Raw genomic sequence first — 26,816 nt, forward strand, 5'->3', positions numbered from 1 at the left:
CACGATGATTTAGAGACGGCCGCTTTATAGCTGGAACATTGCTGACTGTGGCATAACACTAAACTCACGCACTCACATAAACAGACACTGGGTATGAGAGTATACTACTGAGTGAGTAAGTGAGTTTAGTTTTACGCCTCACTCAGCAATATTCCAGCTATATAGCGGGGGTCTGTGAATAATCGACCAGACAATCCACTGATCAACAGCATGCGCATCGATCTACACAATGGGAAACCGATGACATGTGTCAGTGGGAAATAGCATTTACGCGTCTAACGCAAAAGAGATTGTGCATTAGACAATCAAAACTATGAATGAACCGTTAAAAAAAATAAATAGTACATTTTCGGCAAGAGAACTTTAGTCGTGTTCAAAACTACGTGGAAAAAAACACACCAAAACCGTTGTATTTCTATTCCCGTGAGCACTTTGGGTACTGGGAGTACCCGATCCCACATAACATGCACTAGGTCAGAAGAAGGATCAAGTAATTGTTTATGTATGCGAACTCTAAGTAGGTTGTGGTCGGTAATCCATCTCTACGGCCATAATGTCAACAATCTCAAGATGTGTCAAACACATTTATAACTCTCTCCAACTGAGGTCGTATGTGATCAAAACTACACTAATTCACTTTTATGTGTATAGTTATGTTCCTCTTCACATGGTGAAGATATTTTCAAACAGATTAAAAAAACCCCAAAAACAACAAACAAAAAAACAAAAACTGACAACGCTTCAAGGATACATGCGTCAACCAAGTCAGTGAGAATGGTCACCCAATCCCGTTAGTCGCCTCTTACGTCAAGCCGGATCCTGTTACATGACAAAAGGAGCACGTGACATACATGTTGTAGAACAGCTTACTGATTGAGACTCATATTATTGTCGTCAAATCCAATATGTGTATCTCCTACTAAAGCAGACCTCCTGCCTGCTGCGGAGCGAGGAGATACCACAGCTTTCTTGATGCCAACGTGAATATACCAAACTGTGACGCATTGGTCGGCTTTCTACACACAACACGAACGTATTAAATGCAGCAAATATAATTAAAATCATCCACATTTTTCCATATCATTTGGCATATGGGTAACAGCTGCAGATACAATGTATCTTACAGCAGCGTTGCATAAATATAGATGTACACCGCCACTCCCATAGCACTAGCTAAAGGGCCGAGTGTCAAGCCATGTTTACCGACAAACACGCTGGGTTTGGGAGTAAGTGCACTGTCTATCACGCAGGCTACAAAACGGAGTTAGAAAGGTATTCCGTCCGGTCTCTTCACCCCCGATAAATACAGCCGTTATACCAAGGTAAGTGACTAATCTGATACAACTAGTTGGTCTGTGTTCATAGGAGGCAGATTAACACTCAGGTACGTGACTAGTCTGACAACCGTTGTTTGTATTACAATTTAATTACACATTCCATGCATTTAGCTATAACGACAGTAAGGCTGCTTTTCAGGGCATTATCATTTGTAGGAGCCCTCGGTCTTGTCAGCTGCCTCCCTTCGCAGTTAAAGAAAGACCTCAGGCTTCTGCAAATACCAGAAAGGACACAGGACGACTGTTTGATCACCACATCGCTACAACATACATAGTTATGTTCACCATTCAGATATGATTACACGATGCCATTTAGAAAGTGGTCAAATGCAACATATGTCATATTTGGGATTTCACTTTCTTAGTAAAGTACAAATTCTAGTACTTTTTTCGGTTGAGTCCCATCCGGGATTCGAACCCGCACCCTCAGAGTCAGGCACCTAATCGCCAGCACACAAAGTCAGCCGCCTAGCCCGCTCAGCCACCGCGACTTCCGACAGTGGAATTTGTACTTTACTAAGAAAGTGAAATCCCAAATATGACATATGTTGCACCATTCAGATATGCAAGCCATCAAACACGACAGCTTTTCACAATGTTCTAATGTCACGATAACACATCGAATGTGTAGAGAACTGACACATGTCAATCTCTGATATATCACTTTGATATATAATATCACTTGTTTATACTATGCTACGTTAAGCTCTCCTTATTATCCCATAACTGGCACATGAAAATCTCCAATATATCATTGCGATATCTAATGACAGATGTTTATACTATGCTACAATAAACTGTCCTATTATTTCATAACTGGCAAATGTCAAAATCCAATATATCACTGTGATTTATTAGTATTAGCTCATGTCACTCTAGTTATGAATATGGAGTGTCATTCCAACACGGAAAACCAATTTTGAGGCTAAACATGAACTTTATTTCACTCTATGAAATTTCAAGTAAAATAATAGTTCTTCAACCAAGCAGATTACACAATGCTTAATGAAGTGAAATCCCAAATATGACATTGCCAACCACTTTGGAGCCATGCCCATTTCAGCTTGTCAGAAGGGTACACAAAATATGTGATTTAGTCCACCAGTTGTCCGCACACAGTGGCTGAGTGGGTTAGATCGTTGACTCCAAGGGGGCAAATCCAAATCCCCGTATGGGACTCAACCCCAAAATGTACAAGAATCTGTAATTTACTACGAGAGCGCAATCCCAAGTGTTACATTCAATCACGCGATTCAGAAGGACCGTTCCACCACACACACCTCTCGGTGGATTGTTAACAAATGCATGCATACTTTCAGAAAAGGAGTTAAACTAAACTAAATTAAATTAAACGAAACAACTGGCATTTAAAAGCAAATATTTTTGGAGCGAGGTTTGCGCGATAATTATCTCTTCCATCAGGTGATAGGTGAGTCACATTCAGTCACATGAACGTAAGACTGATGTTGACGTCACGAATTCTTGATGTGACTTTAACACTGACGGATTAATTCCACTTTCCTGAGAAAACCCCTTGGAAATTTCCATGCATGAATCATCTCTGAAGTGCTGTGTGGTCAGTTTGACCGTTTAACACCGTAACGCTTTAAGGGTATAAGTTCGATAGTTTATTAGCACGTCCATTCAAAAATCAAAATAAAAAATGGCACACCCTAGTGACAAATCCTAGTGACAAATCCTAGTGACACATCCTAGTGACAAATCCTAGTGACGAATCGGAGAAATGAGCGAATGGACTATGGATCTGATCAGTGTTGTAACTGGCTCGTGTTGATATTCTTCATACAAGTTTTTCTTAGTTGTTATTTAGACACCTCTGTTGTTGCAGTTCAATTATGGGCTAGTTGATCAATTGTGAGAAAACAATGTTGACCTCCTGTCGGTCATGAAAATATATCACGATCCGCTATCACTGTGACTAAAGTTGTTGGGAGATCCGAGCTTCTGGACTGAATGCATGCACGTACGCACGTACGCACGTACGCACGTGCATTCATTCACTCTGGATCCGGATCTGCATTTAGAACTGGACGCATCCACGTCGCATGCGCATACACCCACGGACTCAGAGACACTCACTCGGGACCGAGACCTGTACTAAAGAAGACTAGACGTGCTGATATGAGAACTCTCTTGTGCCATAGCAACATCCATTCATCTTGTCGATTGTCAGCAAGTCGAAGATCTATTTTACCCATGTAATACGTATTTGAAGCATAAAAATGTGGCACAGGTGCGCGGAAACCTGTTTCTCACTTGCTGGCACCACGAGTGCTAGGTATACGATCCCCATGTCTTTCTTCAGGCACGTCGTCTCTGTACACACACAACCTCCACGTCAACGGCCTTGACACAGATAACTAGAGCCACTTCACCCGTATAAAAAATGAGCGACTGTAAATAATGTCGATCTCACTGCTTGACAAGACTGAGATAACTGTATGCATGTCAGCAAAGCTATGCTGACTCACCTACATCTGAGTAATACACTATTAACTGAATCTACACTTGTGTTTGCATATTTTTAAGTATTTTCAATAACACATGTTTACTCTTTCCCCTAATCGCACATAATGTACCCGTCGTATTTCGACTTTCAGATACGGAACAGTAAATATTGCGTTATAACTGTCAATTCGTCGTTAGCGCATATAACACATTTTCCTCTAATATCACATGCTATTTTAATCTCGTTTAAGTGTCACATAATGATAGAAGTTATAGACAAAAGGACATGCAAATTACATGAAATATAACACAGCCAAAGCGGTACTCAGGGGCACTCACTCAGTTAGTCACGGTTCATGACACAATATGATCTCTATCGTATCTTTGTGCAAGTTTCGGTTTAAAATAAGATATAGTAAATAGTTAAAATGAGACACAATATTCGGGGTTTTTTTTACAAAAACAAAAGTCGTCAAACACATGCTGTTGCCTGTAGACGCTAAGATTAATGGCGACATTAAACCCTAAGTTTGGACACTGTATATTATACTGGTCTACTGTATGCACATTTCGTGTTGGTGTTTTCATTGTGACGCAGCTAGGCTCAAGGACAGAGTATGAAAGACATTTTCCACTGCACTTGAGCTTTGTTGAACTGAAAAGCGAAAATAAGGCTTTTGATTTGAGTCATCCATAGCAGAAGGGCGAATGTGGAATCTTGTACTTTGTCCTCGAAGTTTTGAATTTTAATATTTTTAAAGCTATTTTAATATTTTTAAAGCTATGCACGTTGTGAGCTATCTCAAACGTCCTGACATCTTCGAGTTACTAACAGTTGGAGTCAAGTGATTTAGTGTTTTTTTCTTTCTGTTTTTATAGTGTGTAATTATCTGTTTACATTGAACAGAAATCAAATCAAATCGCAACCGGGCACAGTTTGTCAACGACACAAAAGTAAATTCCTTCAAATAATACACAATATATTACAAAGAACAATCATATGGTTTCGTGTGTGGTGTAACATATATTTTCTTTATTTGTTGGAGCCAAGTTCGAGATACTGTGATCCGACTGTACGTCAGTGAGTATGATGACTGTGTACCGCGTTTCACAATATCCTAGCAATGGCATAGCTAATGGCGCAATGCTCATGTACGGCGAGAGATATATTTTGTCGTGACGAACTAACTCTGAAACTAGGTTACGCCACTGACTTCTATATTTGAAGTTAAGTCTCTCGAGATGAGTAATGTCTCCCGCCACCTTAACACAAATGCGGTTGTAACGGTGCTCTCCGAACACACAACCACCCCTAGGTGAAATGACATTACTACAACCGTGAGGTGAGGTTGGACAATAAGGAGTCTGAGAGTCCAGGTGATTTTGTATTTGCGTGTGTGTTTCATTGTGATTGTCCGAGGAAATACAATGCTGCAGTTTAATATGGATCCCTGAATCCTTCAGTACTTATTCATGTTATTAAGCACTAACTCCCCCACTTCCAAGATGCCTTCCAACATCTTGTGACAAGGGGCAAAAGGGGATCGATCGACGGCCTTATGTTTTTCGGGCAGACGCTTTATTCACTTCACCACGGGTGTGTATCAACCCCAATCTGAACATACAGATCCGACGTATATCTGACCCAAATACATTTAAAGTATGTGTGACATGACTGGTCTTGCAACTGGTCTTTCTTGGTGGAATATTACAAATGACTTTTCTTGTATATTACTGTTGGGATTGTACAACTAGTCTTTCTTGTATATTACTGATGGGATTTCACAACTTGTCTTTTTTGATGGAATATTGCAAATGACCTTTCTTATATATTACTGATGGGATTGCACATCTGAGCCTTTTTTGTATATCACTGATGGGATTGCATAACTGGTCTTCCTTATATATTACAGATGGAATTGTACAACTGCTCTTACTTTTATATAACTGTTCTTTCTTGCATATTGCTAATGAACTCATACAGTTGTTTTTTCCTATATTTTACCGATGGAAATGTATCACTGGTCTTCCTTGTAAATTGCTGATGGAATTGTATGGCTGGTCGTTTTTGAGTACAAATGATACTTCTCCATATCTAACTACAACCTCAACTTTTCACTGTTTTATATTTCAGACTGAGATATGACTGCCGATGCTGTTACTGGGAGTTCCACGGCCAAGAGGAAAATTGCCTTTGCCTTTTTCTTGATTGTGTGTTTGGCTATCTCGCTGACTGTGGGGCTCGTCTTGCATTTCAACAAGGAAAAGGAAAATTCACCAGTGTGCGTGCATTACAGTAGTGTGTTTCGCGGTGTTTCCAGTATATACACTCCCTCCCCGTATCCGTCCTATTTCGACCCCCTACTCTCTCTCTCTCTCTCCCCCCTTCTCTCTCTCTCTCTCTCTCTCTCTCTCTCTGTCTATCTCTCTCATTAACTCCTTAAAATATTTCGGGAAAGATGACTTCCACAATGTGTGTATTTCGCTGTTTAGTTCCAGCTTAGGCGAGCGCTCTGATGTCATCGTTGATTGTCACCCAGAGTCTGACGGTACAGAGGAGAAGTGCAAGGACAGGGGGTATGTAGAATGGAGCTGTACAACTAGAAGGTGGTATGTAGCTAAGAGAAGCGCAAGGAAGGGAGGTATGTAGAATGGAGATGTACAACTAGAAGGTGGTATGTAGACTTGAGAAGTGCAAGGAAGGGAGGTAGATAGATGTACATGTATGCAGAATGGAGATGTACAACTAGAAAGTGGTATGTAGACTGGAGAATTGCAAAGAACGGAGTATGAAGAAGGAAGCGCATTGAAAAGGCATGTAGAGGGTAGAATTGCAATGAAAGAGGATATGTAAAGAGAAGCAGTGCAAAGAAGGGTGGGTATATGTATGTTGAGAGAAGCGTAAAAACATGGGTATGTTGAGAGTAGAATTGCAATGAAACTGCTATGTAGAAGTAAATAAAAAGGAAAACTTGTTATGTACAGAGTAAGTGCGTGGAACAAGTGGTATGCAGAGAGAAGTGCAAAGGAAGGTGGGTATGAGGACATGAGAAAAATAGAATAGGGGGATATGCAGAGAGAAAATACTGAACAGGTACATCACTTTCTGAAACACACTAAACATATATGCGTTAGAAGATGACTGTTTTTACTATTTGTAGACGATGGGGCATATGGTGCTATATTATCAGTAAAATTGTAAAATTACTGAAGGAAATTTCATTCATTCATCTATAAACACACATAATCAAAATGAGCTCTGCTTTGGTACAGCTGCTTATGGTCTCCGGTATCTGACAAGGGCGCCCCCTGGTGTAAATTCCCCGCCGGATATGGCTACAGAATGGTGGGTGACGTGATGGACACACCAATGGGCATGCGCGTGGAACTGGAGCGCACATCGCATCCTCAGTATCTCACCCGCTCGGCGTCTTTCGATAATATATACCTCGACGTGGACTTCCACACCGACTCCCGCCTTAGATTAAGGGTATGTTGACGGTTTCGTCAGTGACACTTCTAATTAGTTATCAATGGCCGTGAACATCGTTAGCACGCATTGGTGACATACATATATACTAACGGAAAAAAGTAACTGTGCATAACATAAGTTGCATAGTGAAACCGTCTTTGAAAGGTTATAAATATATACATGCAGTAAAGCTCTTTTCTGCCATGTAAACCAGCCATTTCAAAAGTAAACAGTGTAAAGCAACCATTTCAATTGTTAAGCTCGTAAACCAACCTTTTCAAGAGTACGTCCTGTAAACCAGCCATTTCAAGAGTGCACCGCGTAAACCAGCCATTTCAAGAGTACACCACGTAAAACTCCATTTAAAAAATACACCAAGTAAACCAACCCTTTTAAGAGTACACCACGTAAACCAACCTTTTCAAGAGTTCGTCCCGTGAACCACTCCGTTCAAGAGTGCACCACTTAAACCAACTGTTTCAAGAGTACACCACGTAAACCAACCATTTCAAGAGTACACCACGAAACCAACCATTTCGAGAGCTCACCACCTGCACCAAACATGTTAAAAGTACATCGCGTACTCCCATTATAAGTATTATGTACTTGTGATTTTCCCCAGTTCTATCCCAAGAACGACTCCAGATGGGAGATACCCGATAGCGTCCTGAACATAACGTCTCCCAGCAAGGCCAGCGAGACGACACGGCTGTACAATGTAACCATCGTGGATACTCCAGTGTTTGGCGTTATCATCACCCGGGTGTCCAACAACCAGACAATGTAGGTCAACCTGGGTTACACCACTAGGAAAAGTTCTTGACTGACTAAGGGCACTGTTTAGCTGACACAAGGCAATCATTTCTATTTAGACAAAAAACCCACCGAAATGCATCTATTTTCATAATCTACATCATGCCTAATACGTTATAGACGTATTGGAGAAGTAAGTTCTCATGGTGTAAGTCATTTTACCACCGTCGCAGATTTTATTTAAATAACTACCCTGAAAGGGTGATTAACCTATACATATCCTGTACACGTGTTTGTGTTGTTTGATTACGTGTCATACAAACGCTGTTATTTTCGCCCCATGAAGATCAGCGTTAGATCTGACCTTCAGTAACCCATTTTCGTCGCATGAAACGACTAACAGGATCGGGTGGTCAGGCTCTCTGACCTGACTGACTTATGTCATCGTATCGTAATTGCGTAGATCGATGCTCATGCTGTTGATCTCTAGATTGTCTGATATGTCTCGATTATTTACAGACCGCCATTAAGCTGAAATATTGCTGAGTGCGGCGTAAAACTAAACTCACTCAGTCCATGTTCTTTTCGCAACACGTCCCAACTTGATTCCATTTAAACTGAGGTATTAATGGCAAACACCCAGCGTTAACTGTGGGTATTTAAATGTCATTGTGACAGTTTCTATACACCCACAGGTTAATGAACATGTCTGCCGCACTACACAATGGAAATATCTTAATGTCAGGCACTGGGATAGCCTAAAGGGTAAAGCGTTCGTCCTTACGATGAGCACCTGGGTTCAACTTGCCATATGCGTGAGTTATATTTCTGGTGTTGCCTGCAGTGATGTTACTGGAGTGTTCCTAAATGCGGCGTAAAACCACTCTCACTCGCTCTTCAGATTCAACACCTCCCTGCCAGGGTTTATCTATTCCGACCAGTACCTGCAGCTGACTACGAGACTGGCGTCCAGCAACGTATACGGCTTCGGTGAACACAACCATCGCCAGCTCCGTCATGACCTGTCCTGGAAGACGTGGAGCATCTTCACCCGAGATGTGGCGCCTGTTGTAAGTCGGGTGGTCAGGCTCCCTGAGTTGGTTGACACATGCCATCGGTTCCCAGTTGCTTAATTATATGCTCAAGCTGATGATCACTGGATTGTTTGGTCTAGATTCGATCATGTACACATACCTGGAATATTGCCGAGTGCTGCGTAAAACTAAGCTCTATCACTCACTCGCTTGACTCGATATAATACATGCGTGTAGTAATACAATGTAACAAGTTACTTCCAGGACGAGTGGAACCTGTACGGCGCTCACCCCACCTACATGAACGTGGAGGACGACGGTAGTGCCCACATGGTCTTCCTCAAGAACAGCAACGCCATGGGTGAGACACATTTTCAACCAGTGATAGATATGATTACGCCCTGCAAATAGAAGTCTTCTGAAGCCCTAAAGTGCTTCTGATATCAGGATATAAGTAGTTTGTACTGTGACATGTTTTGTTAATGAGACATCTCTACTGAGAAAAACGACGCATTCGTCATTATGATAAACACGATATACGTGTGGTAGTACCAAATATTAGTTTATGTTCAAAGAAAATAACATTTTGTCATGAAAAAATGTTCAGATGTGTTGGAAAAGAAGAATATATGCTCCATATATCCCCTATTACATCTACTTTTGCTAGTACTATCATGACTGATCCAACGTATGTGCTCATACTATCGATCACAGGTACAATTCCACATGTCGAAAACTGTATATCAGGTGGAATTACTTACCTATTCTTTGTTTAACAGTACAATGTCTGACTTCCTTATAAACAGAGGTGTTCCTGCAGCCATCTCCACATCCAGCCATCACTTTTAGAACCATCGGCGGCGTCCTCGACTTCTACATCTTCCTCGGGTCCTCCCCCGGGGAGGCGGTTCAACAGTACACGGCGGTAACTAAGCCTAAATGTGTTTTTAATCCGATTACACAAAACAGTCTCGTGAGTGAGTGAGTGAGTTTTATGCCGCACTCGGCAATATTTCGGCTATATGGCGGCGGTCAGTAAATATTCGAGTCTGGACCAGACAATCCAGTGATCAACATCATCAGCATCAATCTGCGCACTTGGGAACCGATGACATGCCAGCGCGTCTGACCACCCGATACCCGATCCAATTAGACACCATTTACGACAATCATGGACCTGAAGATACATTCCAATCGTCCTCACGGGTTGTCATCCAGAAAACACCAATTCAAATCTTCACAATCATCAGATGTGTGATTCGATCTCCGAATATTGCTTTTGAAATGTGTGAGTGAGTTTAGTGTTACACCACACTCTGTAATATTCCACAGGGAGGGGAGCGCGTGGCCTGTCTAGTGATTAAAACATCGCTCACCACTAACACCTAGGTTCGTTGAAGACCTACATGGTTACAATGTGTGACGCCCATTTCTTGCTTCCCCGGGCTTGATATTACTGGAATATAGCTACTAGAGGCGTACAACTAAATATGCTCAGTGTATGATGAGGCTGCATGGATTCACATAAGTGTTTCATTGTATATAACTGCTTGCTTCGCTGTACAATATGATGTTTCCATGTCCACAGGCTATCGGTAGACCTGTTATGCCCCCTTACTGGACGCTGGGCTTCCACCTCTGCCGCTGGGGCTACACCAACATCAGCGACCTGAGGATGGTCATCGACCGGAACAGGGAAATCGGGATACCATATGTGAGTGATCATAGTGATAACGATGATAACAACAACGACGATAACAATAATAATATATAAATGATAGAAGTAGTGCTGTTGTTGTTTCTATTGATAAAAACAATGTTTATATAAATGATCATCATTAATGGATTCGTGATAGTGATGCTACTGATAATGGGGTTGTTAAGGAATATTGGCGAATGCGGTGTAAAACTACCATTCGGATGATGAAGACATTGTGACCTCAACAGCTCTTGGTGTGTGTTCGCAAGTTTGCTGCTAAACACCGCACTCAGCAATATTCCAGCTATATGGCAGTCGCGTCTGGAACAGACAATTGAGTGATCAACAGCATGAGCATCAATTGACGTTAATGGGATGTGATGACATGTGTCAACCAAATCAGCGAGTCTGACCACCAGATATCATTAGTCGCCTTTTACGACAAGCATGGGTTACTGAAGATCAATTCTAACCCTGATCTTCACGGGTATTACTGTGTAAAGTGGTTATTATTAGAAGGTATATCAACGTGAATGGTTTGATATCTGTTCGATCCATATGTGAAAATGTCACAAATTGCTTAAACAACCTGTGTTCCTACAGGACGCTCAGTGGGCCGACCTGGAATATATGTTTAACAAGTTCGTCTTCAGCTACAACCGCGAGACCTTCCCGGGACTCCCCGATCTTGTGCGTGACCTTCATGACCACGACCAGAAGTTTGTTGTCATCGTGGTGAGTAGTTGTGTGGAGGATGTGGGTGCACGTATCATGCTGGTGAGTTGTCGTGAGGAGAATGTGAGTGCACGTGTCGTCCAGATGAGTTGTCGTGTGGAGGTTGTCAGAGGACGTGTCATCGTGATGAATTGTTGCATGCAGGATGTGAGAGCACGTGTCACCGTGGTGAATAATATGGTTGATAATGTGGGGCACGTGTCATTGTTGTGAGTAGTCATGTGGTCAGTTGTCATGTTGAGGATGTGAGTGCACGTATCGTCCTGGTGAGTAATTGTGTGGAGGGTGTGAGTGCACGTATCGTCCTGGTGAGTAATGGTGTGGAGGGTGTGAGTGCACGTATCGTCCTGGTGAGTAATGGTGTGGAGGTTGCAAGTGCACCTACCGTCCTGGTGAGTAATTGTGTGGAGGTTGCGAGTGCACCTACCGCCCTGGTGAGTAATTGTGTGGAGGGTGTGAGTACGTGACATTGTTATGAGTATTCGTGTAGAGGTTGTGAGTGCACTTGTCTCTGAGGTGAGAAGTCGTGTTGAGCTTGTTGTGGGTGCACGCGTCATCATGATGAATAGTCATGTGGAGAAATGAGTGCACGTAGCGTCCTACTGGGTAATTGTGTCTAGTTTGTGAGTGCACGTGTAACCGTGATGAGCAGTCGTGTGGAGGATGTGAGTGCACGTGTCGTTGAGGTGAGTAGTCGTGTAGTTTGGCATGATTGGGAGTGGACGAGCAGTTGTGATGGGAATACGTGTAGATATTGTGAGCTCAAGTGTTGACGCAGTGAGTACACGTGTGGTAATGAGTAGGCTTGTGACCTTCCTGAGTGAAAGTTTTGTCTTTGTGAGTTGACAGGTGAAGATCTTGGTAAGAAATGTTTTTCAGTCACCCATGCTAGTCGTGAGTCGACTATAGGAATCTTGTGGTCAGGCTCGACGACTTGATCGACCCGTCATAGGATATCAACTGGGATACGACATGCGTCAACTAAGTCAGCGAGCCAGGCCACTAGGTCGCCGCTTACGACAAATATGGGTTGCTGAGTATCAACAGTTATTCTAATATCCTGCAATTGCAATACAGGATCCAGGTTTGGGCAACGACCCAAACATCAGCAGCCTCATAAAACACAACAGTCCAGGTTACGACGTATTCGACGATGGTTCCAGAGAGGGAGTGCTGGTGATGAATCCGAACAACTCCGGTCCCATCGTAGCCGAAGTAAGTGTTTGGAAAGGTCAATTACTTGTGGTTGAGAGCAACAATTGTCCCGATTTTGATCCCTATCTTTCTCGACAGGGATAGTCGAACACCCTTTCAGCCATGTTAGGTGAGGATAATGTTCAGGTTAGAGGGAGGTGAGTTGTGTTTTATGCCGCATTTACCAATGTTCCAGCAAAACCACTGCTTGCAAAAATACAGAAATGGCCTTTACATACTGCATCCATCTGACTCATAGAACCGTGACCTTCGTCGTGACGAGCAAACGGTTTCACAGCTGGGCGTACCACCCCGGTTGCACCCCTTTGACGCTACGAACGATTTCCTTAGCCCCGAAGCTGCATTGTGCGATGCAACCCTGGTCCAAATTACATTTTGTCGTGAGAGGCGACAATAATGGACCAGAATGCCATGTGTTTGTTTGTTGTTTGACGCTACTCCAGCTGCATGGCGTCGGTGCGACAATCCAGTGATCAACATCATGAGCATCCATATACGCAGTTGGGATACGGAGACTTGTGTCAACCAAGTCAGCGTGCTTGAGCATCCAATCCCCTTAGTTGCCACTTACGACAAACATGTAGCGCTGAAAAATCAATTCTAACCCGAATTTTCACTGATGTTACCAGTGACAGTTGCTGGTACGTTAACCTGAGATGAGGAGGGACGATGTTCACAATAGCAACCACAAATCTCTCCTGTCTGGTCATTATTTACCGACCTTAGTAATACCTGGTGAACACTTGTGTGAGGTTGTTTCAGGTGTGGCCAGGCACTACCGGGTACCCCGATTTCACAAACCCGGCTACAGAGGCTTGGTGGGAGAAGTGGGCGCGGTATTTCCATGACAACGAGAGTATCGAGTTTGATTCCCTCTGGATCGTGAGTAATTTAGTTCATAACAGGGTCAGTGACCTTACTTGACCTTCAGATGTGTCCTACCTACCGAATGATAGCTCAAGAAGGTAGATACATACAGATATTTGTAATGCTTCATATAAGGAAATTACAAAGTTACTCGTTCACTCGTTCACTCCTTCAAGTGGTAATTATTTGTTTGATCTCTATATGTTCTGGGAGTATAAGTCATCTTCTCAAAGAAAGTATGTTGGAAGCGACCAGTACATTGTTTTGCGCCGGTTTTGCACTGGTCGCGGCGCAAAACGGTTTTGCTAAACGGTTGACTATAGACGTCAACCATTACTCCACGTGTGTTGGTTTTGTCGTATTTCTTTCCGTTGAGACTCGTTGAAGGTAAAGACTTCAAAGAGACCATCCAAAGATCTGATCATATCAACATAGATACTGCCCACGTAGTAGGTACTATGTAGGGCCATCGTCCTGACACAGATCATAAAGAAATCTCTTGTATCCTCAAAGAAAACTCCTGTTCCTCAAAACAATGGTAGCTCTACGATAGACGTAAGTCTATGTTAAAGTATGGGGGTTACGAACAACTTAGCGCTACGATAGTCGTAAGTCTATGTTAAAGTATGGGGGTTACGAACAACTTAGCGCTACGATAGTCGTAAGTCTATGTTAAAGTATGGGGGTTACGAACAACTTAGCGCTACGATAGTCGTAAGTCTATGTTAAAGTATGGGAGTTGCGAACAACTTAGCGCTACGATAGTCGTAAGTCTATGTTAAAGTATGGGGGGTACGAACAACTTAGCGCTACGACAGTCGTAAGTCTATGTTAAAGTATGGGGGTTACGAACAACTTAGCGCTACGATAGTCGTAAGTCTATGTTAAAGTATTGGAGTTACGAACAACTTAGGACTTACGATCACGTTAAGAAACGGGGTAATGGACAGCGTTCCACAAATTAAACGATCGTAGCCTACGAAAAGCCAGATTTATAACTTCTTTATTGTGGAAAAAACAAAGGTGGGGGGTGGGTGGGTTGGTATGCTTGCTTCTTCATCAGGTGAATAGTGGGAGTACCAAGCGGGGTATATATACCGAGGCGCTGCAAAGAAAACATGTTTACCAACGTTGAAGACTAAAGGGTATAATACAGACTTGAGGCCAGCAATGTACTGAAACGGTAAGGTAATTGGCTTCATGGACTATAGCACAATTATACGAAGAGGCCAGTGATACACTAAGACAACATCAGGGGGCCAGTGATGCACTAACATAACATGGCAATGATGGGGTAAAGAATGCAATGATGTTGAAAAGACAACATGAGGAGGCCAGTGATACGCTAAACGTGCATGGTGATCATGGTGTTGTCTCTGTATGTCTCGGGCTTCCTGAAGCTTCATTTGGCGTCAGTTGTTGTTGGTGGTGGATAAGATAAGATAAGGGCAGGGCAGGGCATTGATGTAGAGCTCATTTCCACGCAATGCATGCTGAATGCGTTTGAGCGTCCCCTCATCAACGGATGTCTTTCTTTCATGAATTAGTTTAACAAATCAGCTCCCTGGGGTATATACAACTCATGTTAAGCACCGCTGTCACACCGACACATCGTTAGAAGGTACACATTTGCTGCTGAGTGAGCTGGGTCGACACAGTACTTTGTTCAGTGACAATGCACGTTAGATCGATTCCAGTCTCTTCTCTCTGGGTCCATCGGAGGTGACGTTGGGCCCACAGCAGACGTTGACGTTGATGAAACGGCGTCAATATTGGCCCACGATATGGACGTCGAGAATGGAGATTGGCAGCCCGCAACCAATTACGAATGGTATGTAAGGACAGTCGACCTCTAAACATCTCAGTCCTGGTTCGTGTAGCCGGCAATCTGTCACGTAGGTGACGTGGGACGATTTGGCGGTCTTCTGCTCGTGACGTCACACGTGGACGTCCCTACCTTAGGCGATCAGAAGTGGTGCCAGTTTCTTGTAGACGACCTCGCAAGTAATACACAGTACGATGGCTGCATCCATTGCTCTTGCGATGTCAATAACTGATCTTCCCGCTTGCAACATGCCAACAGCGCGTTCACATTGCACATTTGACAATCGTGACATTTAAAGTACCATTAGAACTGTGGTTTAAGAGTGTTTATGTCAATTCTTGAGGCCAATGCAAACACGTGCCAATGAAGAAAACTTCGAGGCGAAAATAACGTGATCGACCGAACGTGCAAAACCTGATTTGGCACTAACGTCATTTGCACGACGAATAGATGGGTTTGAATGGGTTTTGTTAACGTTTTCCATGAGTCGAAAGATAGGTATCCCATTTCGGATACATAGATGTATCATCCATCATAGAAACATTATTCATCATTTTTAAAAATTACATTTTGTGAAGTTTCTTTTTTGACTCAGTATATGTCTGGAACGAGGAGTCTGCAAGTGTTTGTGTGTCCACCATCTGATCTCCTACCTTTAGATGAGTCGGTTACTTGAATTATGATTGTGCCCTGGAGACTGATATGCCCATGTCTTCTTCAGGACATGAACGAACCTGCAAGTTTTGTCCCCGGATCTGTAGACGGCTGTGAGAACAACAAGTGGAACTACCCGCCATACACCCCAAGTAAGTGGTACAACCCGCCACACACCTCAAGGTAAATAGACCACCGGCCATACACCGCAAGTAAGTGGTACAACCCGCCACATACCGCAAGGTAAATAGACCACCGGCCATACACCGCAAGTAAGTGGTACAACCCGCCACATACCGCAAGGTAAATAGACCACCGGCCATACACCCCAAGTAAGTGGTACAACCCGCCACATACCGCAAGGTAAATAGACCACCGGCCATACACCCCATGTAAGTGGTACAACCCGCCATACACCCCATGTAAGTAGGACATTTCGCCATACATCTGAGTAGAACAACCCGCCATACACCACAAGTAAGTTGAGCAACCCTCCATATATCTCAAGTAAGTGGAAAACCCCAGAATGCATCCCAAGAAAGAGGACCAACCCGCCATTCATTCCAAATAAGAGGAACAACGCGTCATACTCCCCATATAGATGAAAGAAGTCGTCTAGCAGCACCCAAAAATATTAGGGCGAATGGCGATGTTAGCAATTGTGTATGACGTATTATTTGTTCTCGGTGACACGGTAATAATGTGCCATTCCAGATATCCTGGGTCGAGGGGAGGACGGACGCATGTATGACAAGACTCTCTGTATGGATGCCATACAACATCTCGGCAGCCACTACGACGTACACAGTTTGTATGCCCACACACAGGCCATACAGACATACAAGTGAGTACACGGGACATACATACATACATACATACATACATACATACATACATACATACATACATACATACATACATACATACATACATACATACATACATACATACATACATACATACATACATACATCCATACATACATACATATACATGAGTTCACAGGGCACGCCAATATACAGAGATATAAACACAGAGGCTGGCGTTATACATAATCAGACTGAGTGTGAATGAGTTTAGTTTTACGTCCCTCTAGCTATAATCCAGCAATATCACGGCAAGGGAAACCAGAAATGGACTTCACGTAACGAGACTGACGGTCAGTACTATGTTCCAAACACTAATAATTCATCCAGGCTTATGTGACCGGATATGTAAGGTCTTCCTACAATGTAACCCATGAAGGATCAGGGGTAGAATAGGCCTTCAGCAACGCATGCTTGCCATTAAAGATAACTATGCTTGTCGTAAGAGGCGATTAACGGGATCGGGTGGTCAGGCTCGCTGACTTCGTTGTCACATGTCATCAGTTCCCAAATGCGCAGATCGATGCTGATGTTTTTGATCACTGGGTTATCTGGTCCACACTCGATTATTTACAGACCGCAGCCATATAGCTCGAACATTGCTATATGGCGTAAAACGAAACTCACTCGCTCGCTCACTCGTACAATGTAGATTCGATGTAGATGCAAACAGCTCACAGTCTAAACATCCGTAACCGTCAAGTACGTCCGTCCTCCAGTACGTGTGTGATGTTTCCTGCAGTGCTCTGAAGAACATATTCCCCGGCAAGCGGCCTTGGACGATGACCCGTTCATCCTATGCGGGGACAGGGAAGTATGCTACAAAGTGGATGGGGGACAACCAGTCTCGCTGGGAACAGATGAAGTGGTCCATTGTGGGTACGTCACAACCCAACAAGTCGCAACCCAATATTTCAATCTGTGAAATATGTCGGGATACACATACGTACTGGGGATTTAAACTCGCTGGTGGTAAGTCACAGGTTGACATATCCGTGACCAGTCGAATGACAGAGGTTTAAGTATTTAATGGTAACTCAAATGCTACCAGTTCAAGCGGGTAGCCGTGAGTTATGGGATGGTATGGGCTGTACATCATCGGTTGTTTCATTAACGATCTGTTATACGTGACATTGATGAACTAGTCGCACGTCGCAAATATAACCACCAACGATCTGTTATACGTGACATTGATGAACTAGTCGCACGTCGCAAATATAACCACCAACGATCTGTTATACGTGACATTGATGAACTAGTCGCACGTCGCAAATATAACCACCAACGATCTGTTATACGTGAAATCGGAGAGGTTGCCTCGGCATCAAAGATTTAAATATCAACGATGTATTTATTAAACTTGACACCAGACAGTGTGTGATTGAGTTGAGCTTTACGCCGCACTCAGCAATATTCCAGCTATGTGGGGGCGGTCTGTAAATAATCGAGTCTGGACCAGACAGTCCAGTGGTCAGTGGTCAACAGCATCAGCATCGATCTGAACAACTGGGATGCGCTGACATGTGTCAATCAAATCAACAAGTCTGACCACCATATACCAAAAGTCGCTTCCTACGACAAGCATGGGCTGCTGAATACCAGTTCTAACCCGAATCTTCACGGGTCCACTTTAGATAGGCTGGTTGTACATCTCAAGCTGATTCAGCCCTAACTTGTAGGATGAAACGTACCGATGTTTACAGTATTAGATGTACGTAATTGATGGGCACACTCCCCATCCTTTCTCTGCCAGTCCTTACCAGTACCGGATTCTTGTACTTGATGCCCTGTTATGATTTTCAGGAATCCTAGAGTTCGGTCTTTTCGGGTTTTCCTTGGTGAGTACCTTTGGTTTGAACTTTCATATCTTCTTCCATACGTTCACACGTTTACCTGTTCAACGTAAAAGATACCTAGTCAACGTTTTCGATTCCCCACATTGGTACAGTGTGTGAGGTCCATTTCTGGTGTCCCTGTCGAGATATTGTGAAATATTGCTTTAAACCATACTCACTCATTCACTAACGTCGATGTTCTGGCGTCTGAAGTGACCTTCGGGATGGGCGTTTTGCACGGACGCCGGAGAGGCCTATACCAACTTATTTACTCACCGCAGCAAGTGACATGAATAAGTATCAGGAATCCGGCCATTCAGATTTTCTCCACGTGAGTTATCTCCCCTTGTTTTTACAGAACGGCGCCGACATCTGCGGGTTTTGGTACGAGGCGGAGTACGAGATGTGCGTCAGGTGGCATCAGCTGGGCGCTTTCTACCCATTCGCCCGCAACCACAACGCTCTGGGGGACGCTCCTGACTTCTTCAAGGTGGGTATTGGTCAGGGACTGTCTTCCTGTATTCCTTCCAGAAGATTCAGGAACATAGGTATTGCGAGACATTGTCAAGATTTCGTGTATTTTTTAAAATGTTTAAGAAACATGAAATAGTCTGTAAAACTTCATTTGTAATTTACTTTTGAAAAATTTGGTCATGTTGGTGTCAATCGGTGTTGAGATGATAATAATGGATGTTTGGAGAGTACATCAACTTTCTTATGACCATAGTTATCGGACATGTATTCTGTAGGTGTCGCGTTTTTCTACATTTTTGTGATGATGTGATAGACACAAAACGGTCGATTACACAGGTGTTCTGTCCTCGTGAGACACACATAATTATGTACATCACGGGACAAAGCTAATATTTTGCGTCAAGATTTGCTCAACGACAAATTATGACAGACTGGAATGGTTCTCTGTTCTCCAGCCACAAGACCCCGCTGCCTGGGACGCCCGATTCGTCCGTCTTGCCAAAGAGGCACTTATCACCCGCTACAAGCTGCTACCCTACCTGTACACCCTCATGCACAATGCGCATGCGCGGGGAGACACTGTCATGAGGCCCCTCCTTTTCGAGTGAGTGGTTATTGCTGAGCGCGGCGCAAAACTAAACTCACTCACTCTCTCGAGTGAGTGGTGGTATCCCTAGTTTATTCCTGTTTACAGCCTTTAGACATGGTCACGATCCACAAAGCGTTCGTAATGTTATGACTTGTAACTGAACATATTATCTTACGAATGTCGTAGCGCTATGGACGTTTTATGGATCATGAACCAGATACTCATATGTGATTGTTGCACTGCCACTATCGTAACGCCAAGACTTGAAATTACGACAACCGTAGCGCTGAAACGGACGCCTACAGATGAATATTGTAACTACCCGCGCCAGTACGAAAGGATTTCAACTACCATGGGTCCGCTTATGAAAGCTGTCGTATAGGTAATGCCTTAACATTGACTTACGACTGTCCATGTCCAAAGAGCAGCGGGTCCCTGACATACTTTGATACTTGCCTGCCTAGACAACTGGACGGTGAAGGCGCTCCTAATTTCGCTTCAAAGATCTATGAATCATTGAAAAATGAATGTCTGCAATGACACAGTGTGGCAAAGTAAGTATAAATGTAACACGTTTTATTCATTCAAACTCACTCACTTAGACAGGTTCCCTAACGACCCTGTCTGTCTGAGTGTTGTATTTGCCACAGGTTTCCTAACGACCCTGTCTGTCTGAGTGTTGTATTTGCCACAGGTTCCCTAACGACCCTGTCTGTCTGAGTGTTGATGAACAATTCCTGCTGGGACCTGCACTGCTGGTGTCTCCAGTCCTAAACAAGGTGACTTCATGTAACGCCAACCTGTCCTGTACCTGATCAATTAACCAATAACATATACAGTGTACACTGAAAATAGTGCTCTCTGACTTTCTGTAGAGACCAGGTAACATTTCAGTTATATTCACCTAAAAACGAAATATTAGCCATGATCCTGCTAAAACACACATTTGTTTCCCGCGATTGTTTAAGCATATTTTAGAAAAATACCCAAACGCAATATGTTTTCAAAGCATATAATAGAGAAAGCTGACTTGTCATTTCTCCAGGGGCAGACAACCGTGACAGCATATTTCCCAGAAGGCCGTTGGTATGACTACTTCCAGGTGAGTCAGCATATCTTCTGGTGACCTTTTGTCATCTGACAACTTCCTGACAACTTTCTATATAATGTGTGCTGATGCGCGATCTCCTCCAGCTGCAGTCACTCAACCATATGGGTACCTGAAACGTCCCTGTGTGTCCGTCATCGTTCCGTCCCTTTTCGTTCATTTCCGTAAGCTTTTGAGCATGGAATATGCCAATATTCCCAAACTGGTATACCGTCGAAACCATTATCCCACGTTCAGGCTTCTCGAACACGTAGGTCTTGTACACATGTGCCTTGGGATGGTCGCTTACTCATTGAGCGTTCGCTGTTCCATTGTTGAAGTATGTTCATTATAATGGTAACGGTACAAGTTGGTTGAAGATTAAAGTATGCATGCCCTCCCGGGAAAGGGGTTTAATGCTGCATCCCTATTGTTGCATGTAAAAGGGTGAAACGGTTGCGGTAAACAAGGATTACCTTGACCTTGACACGCCTTTGGAGAAGTTCAACCTTCACGTCAGGGGTGGTCACGTGATTCCATGGCAGGTGCCGGCTATCACAACTAACTCAAGGTAGGTAGGTCTTCAGGACCAGCTCGCCGGATTATAGCAACAAATGTGTCGGGATGCATGTTTTAGATATAGATAAACAAAGTGAGCGAACAGAGAGTAACAGATATACATAGGTACAGATTACAAGACAATTACAGAGCGTTATATCTGCAGCAAATAGATAACTTTTTTGCAGTGCTGAAATATACAAGCTATCAAAAAGGGTGCAACGCAAAGCGAAGAAATGGTCGATAGGTTGTACACATATGGCGCGCAAACATGCACATTTGGGCAGACAGGCGTGAATAACTGAATGCTTAGGATAACCTGCATCACTGTCTTATCTACCAATTTATTTGTGCTGTTCGTAACTTCATTCTGTATTGTAGTCGAAAGAACAAGATGGGTGCCATTGTTGCCCTGGATAAAGAGGGTCGAGCAGAGGGCGAGCTGTTCTGGGATGATGGGGAATCAATAGGTGAGGTCATTGTTGTCTGATACTGAAGCAATAGGTGAGGTCATCGTGGGATGATCGGGAAGCAATAGGTGAGGCCATTATGGGATGATCGGGAAGTGAGTGAGTTTGATTTTACGCCGCTTTTAGGAATATTCCGGGATTCTAATACCATTTGATCATGTTTCTCAGCCAATCAAATGACAGAACATAATGACTTTTGGGTTAATGAATTTAGGTTAATCGCAGAACGTCAGAAATGTCCAAATTGTTGTATATATAAGCTGTCTATACCACTTCGAAAAAAATAACAGGCATCCGGCTGGTAGGAGCATACTATATATCATCATCAGTGCGAATCTAGGATTCAAACGCGGAAATTCCGCGTCACCGAGACAGAACTCTGCACAGTGAATTATGCCACAATCCGTACTCATTTTGCCCGTGCGGGAAATGAAATCCTGGGGGCTAAATTTCGAAGATCTCATGGCGCTAAGATAGTCGTAAGTTAATGTTAATTAATTAATGTCGTAGCGTCGAAAGTGGATTTAATCACAGGGCTATACCGATTGTCCTGATACTTCAGGGACATACTTTGTAAGGTCTCTCACTCCAAGTTTAACTTGTAGTACCGACCATGCTATAAATTGTCTACATTACGTGAGTACGTCTAAACAAAGAATTTATGAAACACTTCGTGATCAGGATCCATGCAACCAGACCATGTATTTACTTTTCCAGATACCTACGAAACAGACCATTATTTATTGATCAAGTTCCGCATGCCCAAGGTAAGCTCAGCATTTAACAATAATATTATTTGTCAGCGGATCTGAGATAGAACATAAAATCTCTGCTCATGGATACGGAGTCATAAGTGTATAGCTGGGCACTGTGAATGAGTGAGTGAGAATCGAACCCGGGTGTTTGGCGTGGTGTTCACCACTGGACTACCCCAACACTCTGCACTGTGAGTGACATGGAGAGCCAAATGAGTTTTCGAACACAGTACAATGACATCAACAGCTTGGAAATACATCTACCGAGGACCATTAACAATTCAAAGAAACATAATTTGCGAAGCTCCAGTAAAATCTCGGAGCTGGACATCTTTGCTGACAACTTGGAACGTAATTCACACATAACTCGAACAGGTGACGGTATCATATATATATACTATTCAGAAAAAGTAGGGCAACCTGAACTTTGAAGTCTGGTAGAAAGAAAACCCATTGAGGAACGTGACAATGACATTCATCATTTCACGTTATCGCCACACGCAAACACAATGCATGAGATGCACGTGCACAACGTGGGAGCCTCATTCACGCGCATGGGGTGTCATTATGAATCTTGGCGTTTTTCAGGTAGGTGGATAAATCACTGCAGGCCATTTTTCCGATAATTTTCTTGCATCTGTGCATGGTCAGGGTTTTCAGGGTGACATCACACACTACTTACTGAAAATTGTAAACCTGAAACTTTCATGTCATACTCCAGTCACCTAACAAGGGAGATAACTGAACGAACAGCTTTGCCTTGAATGAAATCCATGAGGTGATGCAATCTCAAAACACCCATTCTTGTATCAACACTGATTCAATCCCATATGTCTCCCAGTTTCGACAATCGTGCATTGAAAGTACAGTTCCCCTACTTTTTTTAGGAGTATAGAACAATGTGAACATATGATGTCGCTTGGAAACATTGTATAAGTATTACTTTGAATAATTTAGACATTCTATTTTTGTTATATCTGTATTATTTTTTATTAAACGGGCATCACATTTCTAGGATGTTTTCAAAACAAAAAGAGTCTTTGCTTGATGGCTTAATCCATTGTTCACAGCAGAAAACTTTGATAACTCATTAAAATAGCTGAACATCAAGAGTACATTTTTATGTATGCTATACCATCTATTGGCGCTGTATATTGTCTTACATTTGTGATAGTTCAACTTCAATCAACAACCTCAACATCAAGTAAATCCTACGTCTGGCCAGTCTTTGTTGAACTATGCCACCGCCTGACTCATCAACAAAATAGTTCTGGGTTAGAACTGATTTTGAGAAACTTATGATTATCGAGCAACTTAAAGTACTGTCGGAATTCTTTTGGTGTAGTTAATATGTGAAAGTGTGAAGTATCTGTTCGTTCGGCCTAACTATAGTCTGAGTGGTAGGGGAAGAGTGAACGTAGAAAAAGGATTTTACTGAGGTGAGAGTACTGCAGAAATGAGCAATGCTGGTTCTTTTTTTCTTTATTGTTTGTTTGTTTTTTCCAAAGAGATTTATTGAGATCGTACCATGACTTTATGTAAAATAGAGTGCGAAGGAGGCACACAGGACATCTATTTATTTTAAGGCATTTAATAAGATGGCTAAATTAAGCTTTCCAATGGACTCATGTTTCCGTAGGTAGCACTTGCATTTGAAGCCAGTTGAGTCGACAGACCTTCGGCATACCTGGCTGAGAGACCTAAGTGCCATCTACAGTTTGATGCCAGTTAGGCCGATGTGGATTATTTCGACATATGCTATTTGCAATTGTGTAAAATTTAGGGATACAGAGTAGCAGCAAAAAACAGGTTTTTTCCTATTCCCAACGGTACTTTTAGGGTAGTAACTGATAGCCTCGTTGATTTGATTCGTATTGATTCATTTGATTCTCTCAGAGTGATGCTAATTATAATATTCACCAGACTGTCTGGTCCAGATTCTTTTCTGTCTTGCATAATCTTAAGTGCGGTAACTATTGTCAATTAAGATTTACCCAAAACACATTGTATTCGAGTCAACAGTAGGACTGAACTATTTAGCTTTGAGTATGTGTTTGAGTCCAGACTCAATCCAAGCCTGTTTGTTTCTGCAGTACGGTGAGCTACACGTGGTTCAGACAGGGTCTGTGTCAGTGTTCCCGCCGCCTCCGCCTCCGCCGTTAGACCAGCTGGACATCTACGGCCTCCAGACCATTCCACTGTCCGTCAGTCTGGACGGGCACGTGGTGCCCGTCGACAACATACGGCAGTCCTACGCGGTGAGTCCCACGCAAGTTATTTATACTACCCATATAGTAAACTATGAGGGTAAATGTTAGTATGTTGCCAGTTTTAATTAAGCCAGATCAAATATAAACAAAAAAGCATGGTCATCAATATCCCTCGCCACAGCGTTCTGTTTCTATTTGGTTCCTGTTGTTTTCTAAATGTCACCACGACATTCGTGTCCAAAAAACACATACATTTGGTTTCACTATCAGTAATGATTACTGAGAAAAACTGTTTCCATTGGGGACAACAAGCACTGTCAAGAACTGCATGGCAGGGGCTTTAACTCTGTAAGTAACTCCATCAAGGTATTTATGACCTGAAAATACATACTGCATACAAGGGCCATAAATCTGTAACAAATTGTAGCACCGTTTCCGTGTTCGACACGCATGAAGGCATTTATGTCTGGAAAACACACACCAAATTTAGTGCTGTAACGGTTTTGAAAAAATCTGGTTCCAACATCTGGAGCGGAAGGAGCTCTAAAGGGAGCTAAATATAAACTGCACGAAGGTAATGTGTACACTAATGGATGGTTTTGGCTGGAAACGGACCAAAAACGACATGGTATTTTGATTTATTTGATCACAAATACACAATATTTTATTAACTTCTGGAATCAACTTTGTCACTACAAATTTTAAAGTTAATACTGGTTGGCATAACATGGCATACAAAATAAATCAAGACATTGGTAAACAGTTTGCAACTATAACCTCATTCTCAGATGATACAGGAATTTGATCCACAATGTCTATCCACAGATTACTTCGTTACTGAACCTGAACATGACCCTCACTGGCAACCACACTATCACGTGGACGTAGCAGCCAGTCATATAGACGAGTGATTCACTTCCGGCAAACGTCAGCCAATCAGTGATGTCCTCATTATCGGAAGCGCCTGATGTGTAACGCCAGATCTCAAAGCTGTTTTCAGCGTTCTTTCAGGCAGTGATTCATGCCTCGCCTGTACTGAAAAAAATGGAATGCTAACATGCATTACTGAAGTGATCTATCACAGATATACTCTTAGGATAAGAAACTTCTCATGGTGTGTTTGAGTTTATTTACCATACCATTCTTACACAAACCAGTCCTTGCTGAATCCCAACATGTGGAGACATGGTATTCATCATTGATTGGTTTGTGTAAAAACGCGTTCCTAAATTCATATTGTTCGAATGTTAAGTTTCTTTTTTTGAAGAGTATATATGTATCTGATACAACTTTATGCAACAAGACATTGGTTGACGGATGTACGTATAGATGTTGATTATATTGTGATATTCTGTGAGGTATAAATTGACCTGTAAAAGATCTGTTTATGTCCAACCGATCAAACCTCTCCACGGCGTCAAAATGCTTATACAGGCATAAACTCATGTTTGGAATAACACACTTGTTTTGTTAAGTATACGTTTAACTGAGCCAGGGATGTGGAACGCATGAATGTAATTTGGTTTATACATTCCTTTGTAACATATTTCAATAAACTAGTTTTACACAAAGAAAAGGTGACCCAGTTGTTGCGGGCTTGTTGCTGTATTTCTTGATGCATCAGTATACTGTTCTTTCTTGGTGGGTTGGTCTTCTTTCTTACTGAGCTGAAATGTTATTTTTTTTCCCTTCTGGGACGATATAGTGCCTTTGTAAGAACGGGATCGGGTGGTCAGGCTCACTGACTTGCTTGCCATATGTCATCTGTTCCCAGTTGGTCAGGCCGATCCTCATGATGTTAATCACTGGATTGTCTGGCCCAGACTCGATTAATTACAGGCTGACGCCATAGAGCCTGACCACCCGATTCCTTTAGTCGCCTCTTACGACAAGCGTAGTCGCCTTTTGTGGC

General features: G+C 42.8%; 1 protein-coding gene across 3 annotated transcripts; it reads left to right on the forward strand.

The window, feature by feature from the left end:
- Window positions 1-1,201: 1,201 nt before the first annotated feature.
- Window positions 1,202-26,480, forward strand: LOC137281577 (sucrase-isomaltase, intestinal-like). Of its 3 annotated transcripts, none has more exons than XM_067812894.1 (25): window positions 1,202-1,322; window positions 5,941-6,088; window positions 6,300-6,383; window positions 7,080-7,296; window positions 7,901-8,061; window positions 8,933-9,101; window positions 9,330-9,426; window positions 9,872-9,990; window positions 10,654-10,779; window positions 11,368-11,499; window positions 12,577-12,714; window positions 13,477-13,596; window positions 16,128-16,212; window positions 16,775-16,904; window positions 17,669-17,805; window positions 18,730-18,764; window positions 19,120-19,251; window positions 19,691-19,839; window positions 20,519-20,603; window positions 20,870-20,926; window positions 21,358-21,482; window positions 21,851-21,939; window positions 22,657-22,706; window positions 24,788-24,952; window positions 25,730-26,480. In XM_067812894.1, the coding sequence occupies exons 2-25, from the start codon at window positions 5,949-5,951 to the stop codon at window positions 25,790-25,792; spliced, it is 2,805 nt and encodes a 934-aa protein (XP_067668995.1). In that variant the 5' UTR covers window positions 1,202-1,322; window positions 5,941-5,948; the 3' UTR covers window positions 25,793-26,480. The 3 variants fall into 3 exon arrangements, with proteins under 3 accessions (XP_067668995.1, XP_067668994.1, XP_067668996.1); XM_067812893.1 differs by lacking the exon at window positions 1,202-1,322 and adding an exon at window positions 1,325-1,384; XM_067812895.1 differs by lacking the exon at window positions 1,202-1,322 and adding an exon at window positions 5,027-5,183.
- Window positions 26,481-26,816: the final 336 nt, after the last annotated feature.

Source organism: Haliotis asinina, chromosome 4, assembly GCF_037392515.1.
Source record: "Haliotis asinina isolate JCU_RB_2024 chromosome 4, JCU_Hal_asi_v2, whole genome shotgun sequence".
Lineage (NCBI taxonomy): Eukaryota > Metazoa > Mollusca > Gastropoda > Lepetellida > Haliotidae > Haliotis > Haliotis asinina.

Coding starts and splice junctions, on each gene's coding strand:
- LOC137281577 (XM_067812894.1), top strand. CDS start 5,949: ATGACTGCCGATGCTGTTACTGGGAGTTCCACGGCCAAGAGGAAAATT. Junction 6,384..7,079: donor GAGAAGTGCAAGGACAGGGG/GTATGTAGAATG, acceptor GCTTTGGTACAG/CTGCTTATGGTCTCCGGTAT. Junction 19,252..19,690: donor ACGCTCCTGACTTCTTCAAG/GTGGGTATTGGT, acceptor TCTGTTCTCCAG/CCACAAGACCCCGCTGCCTG.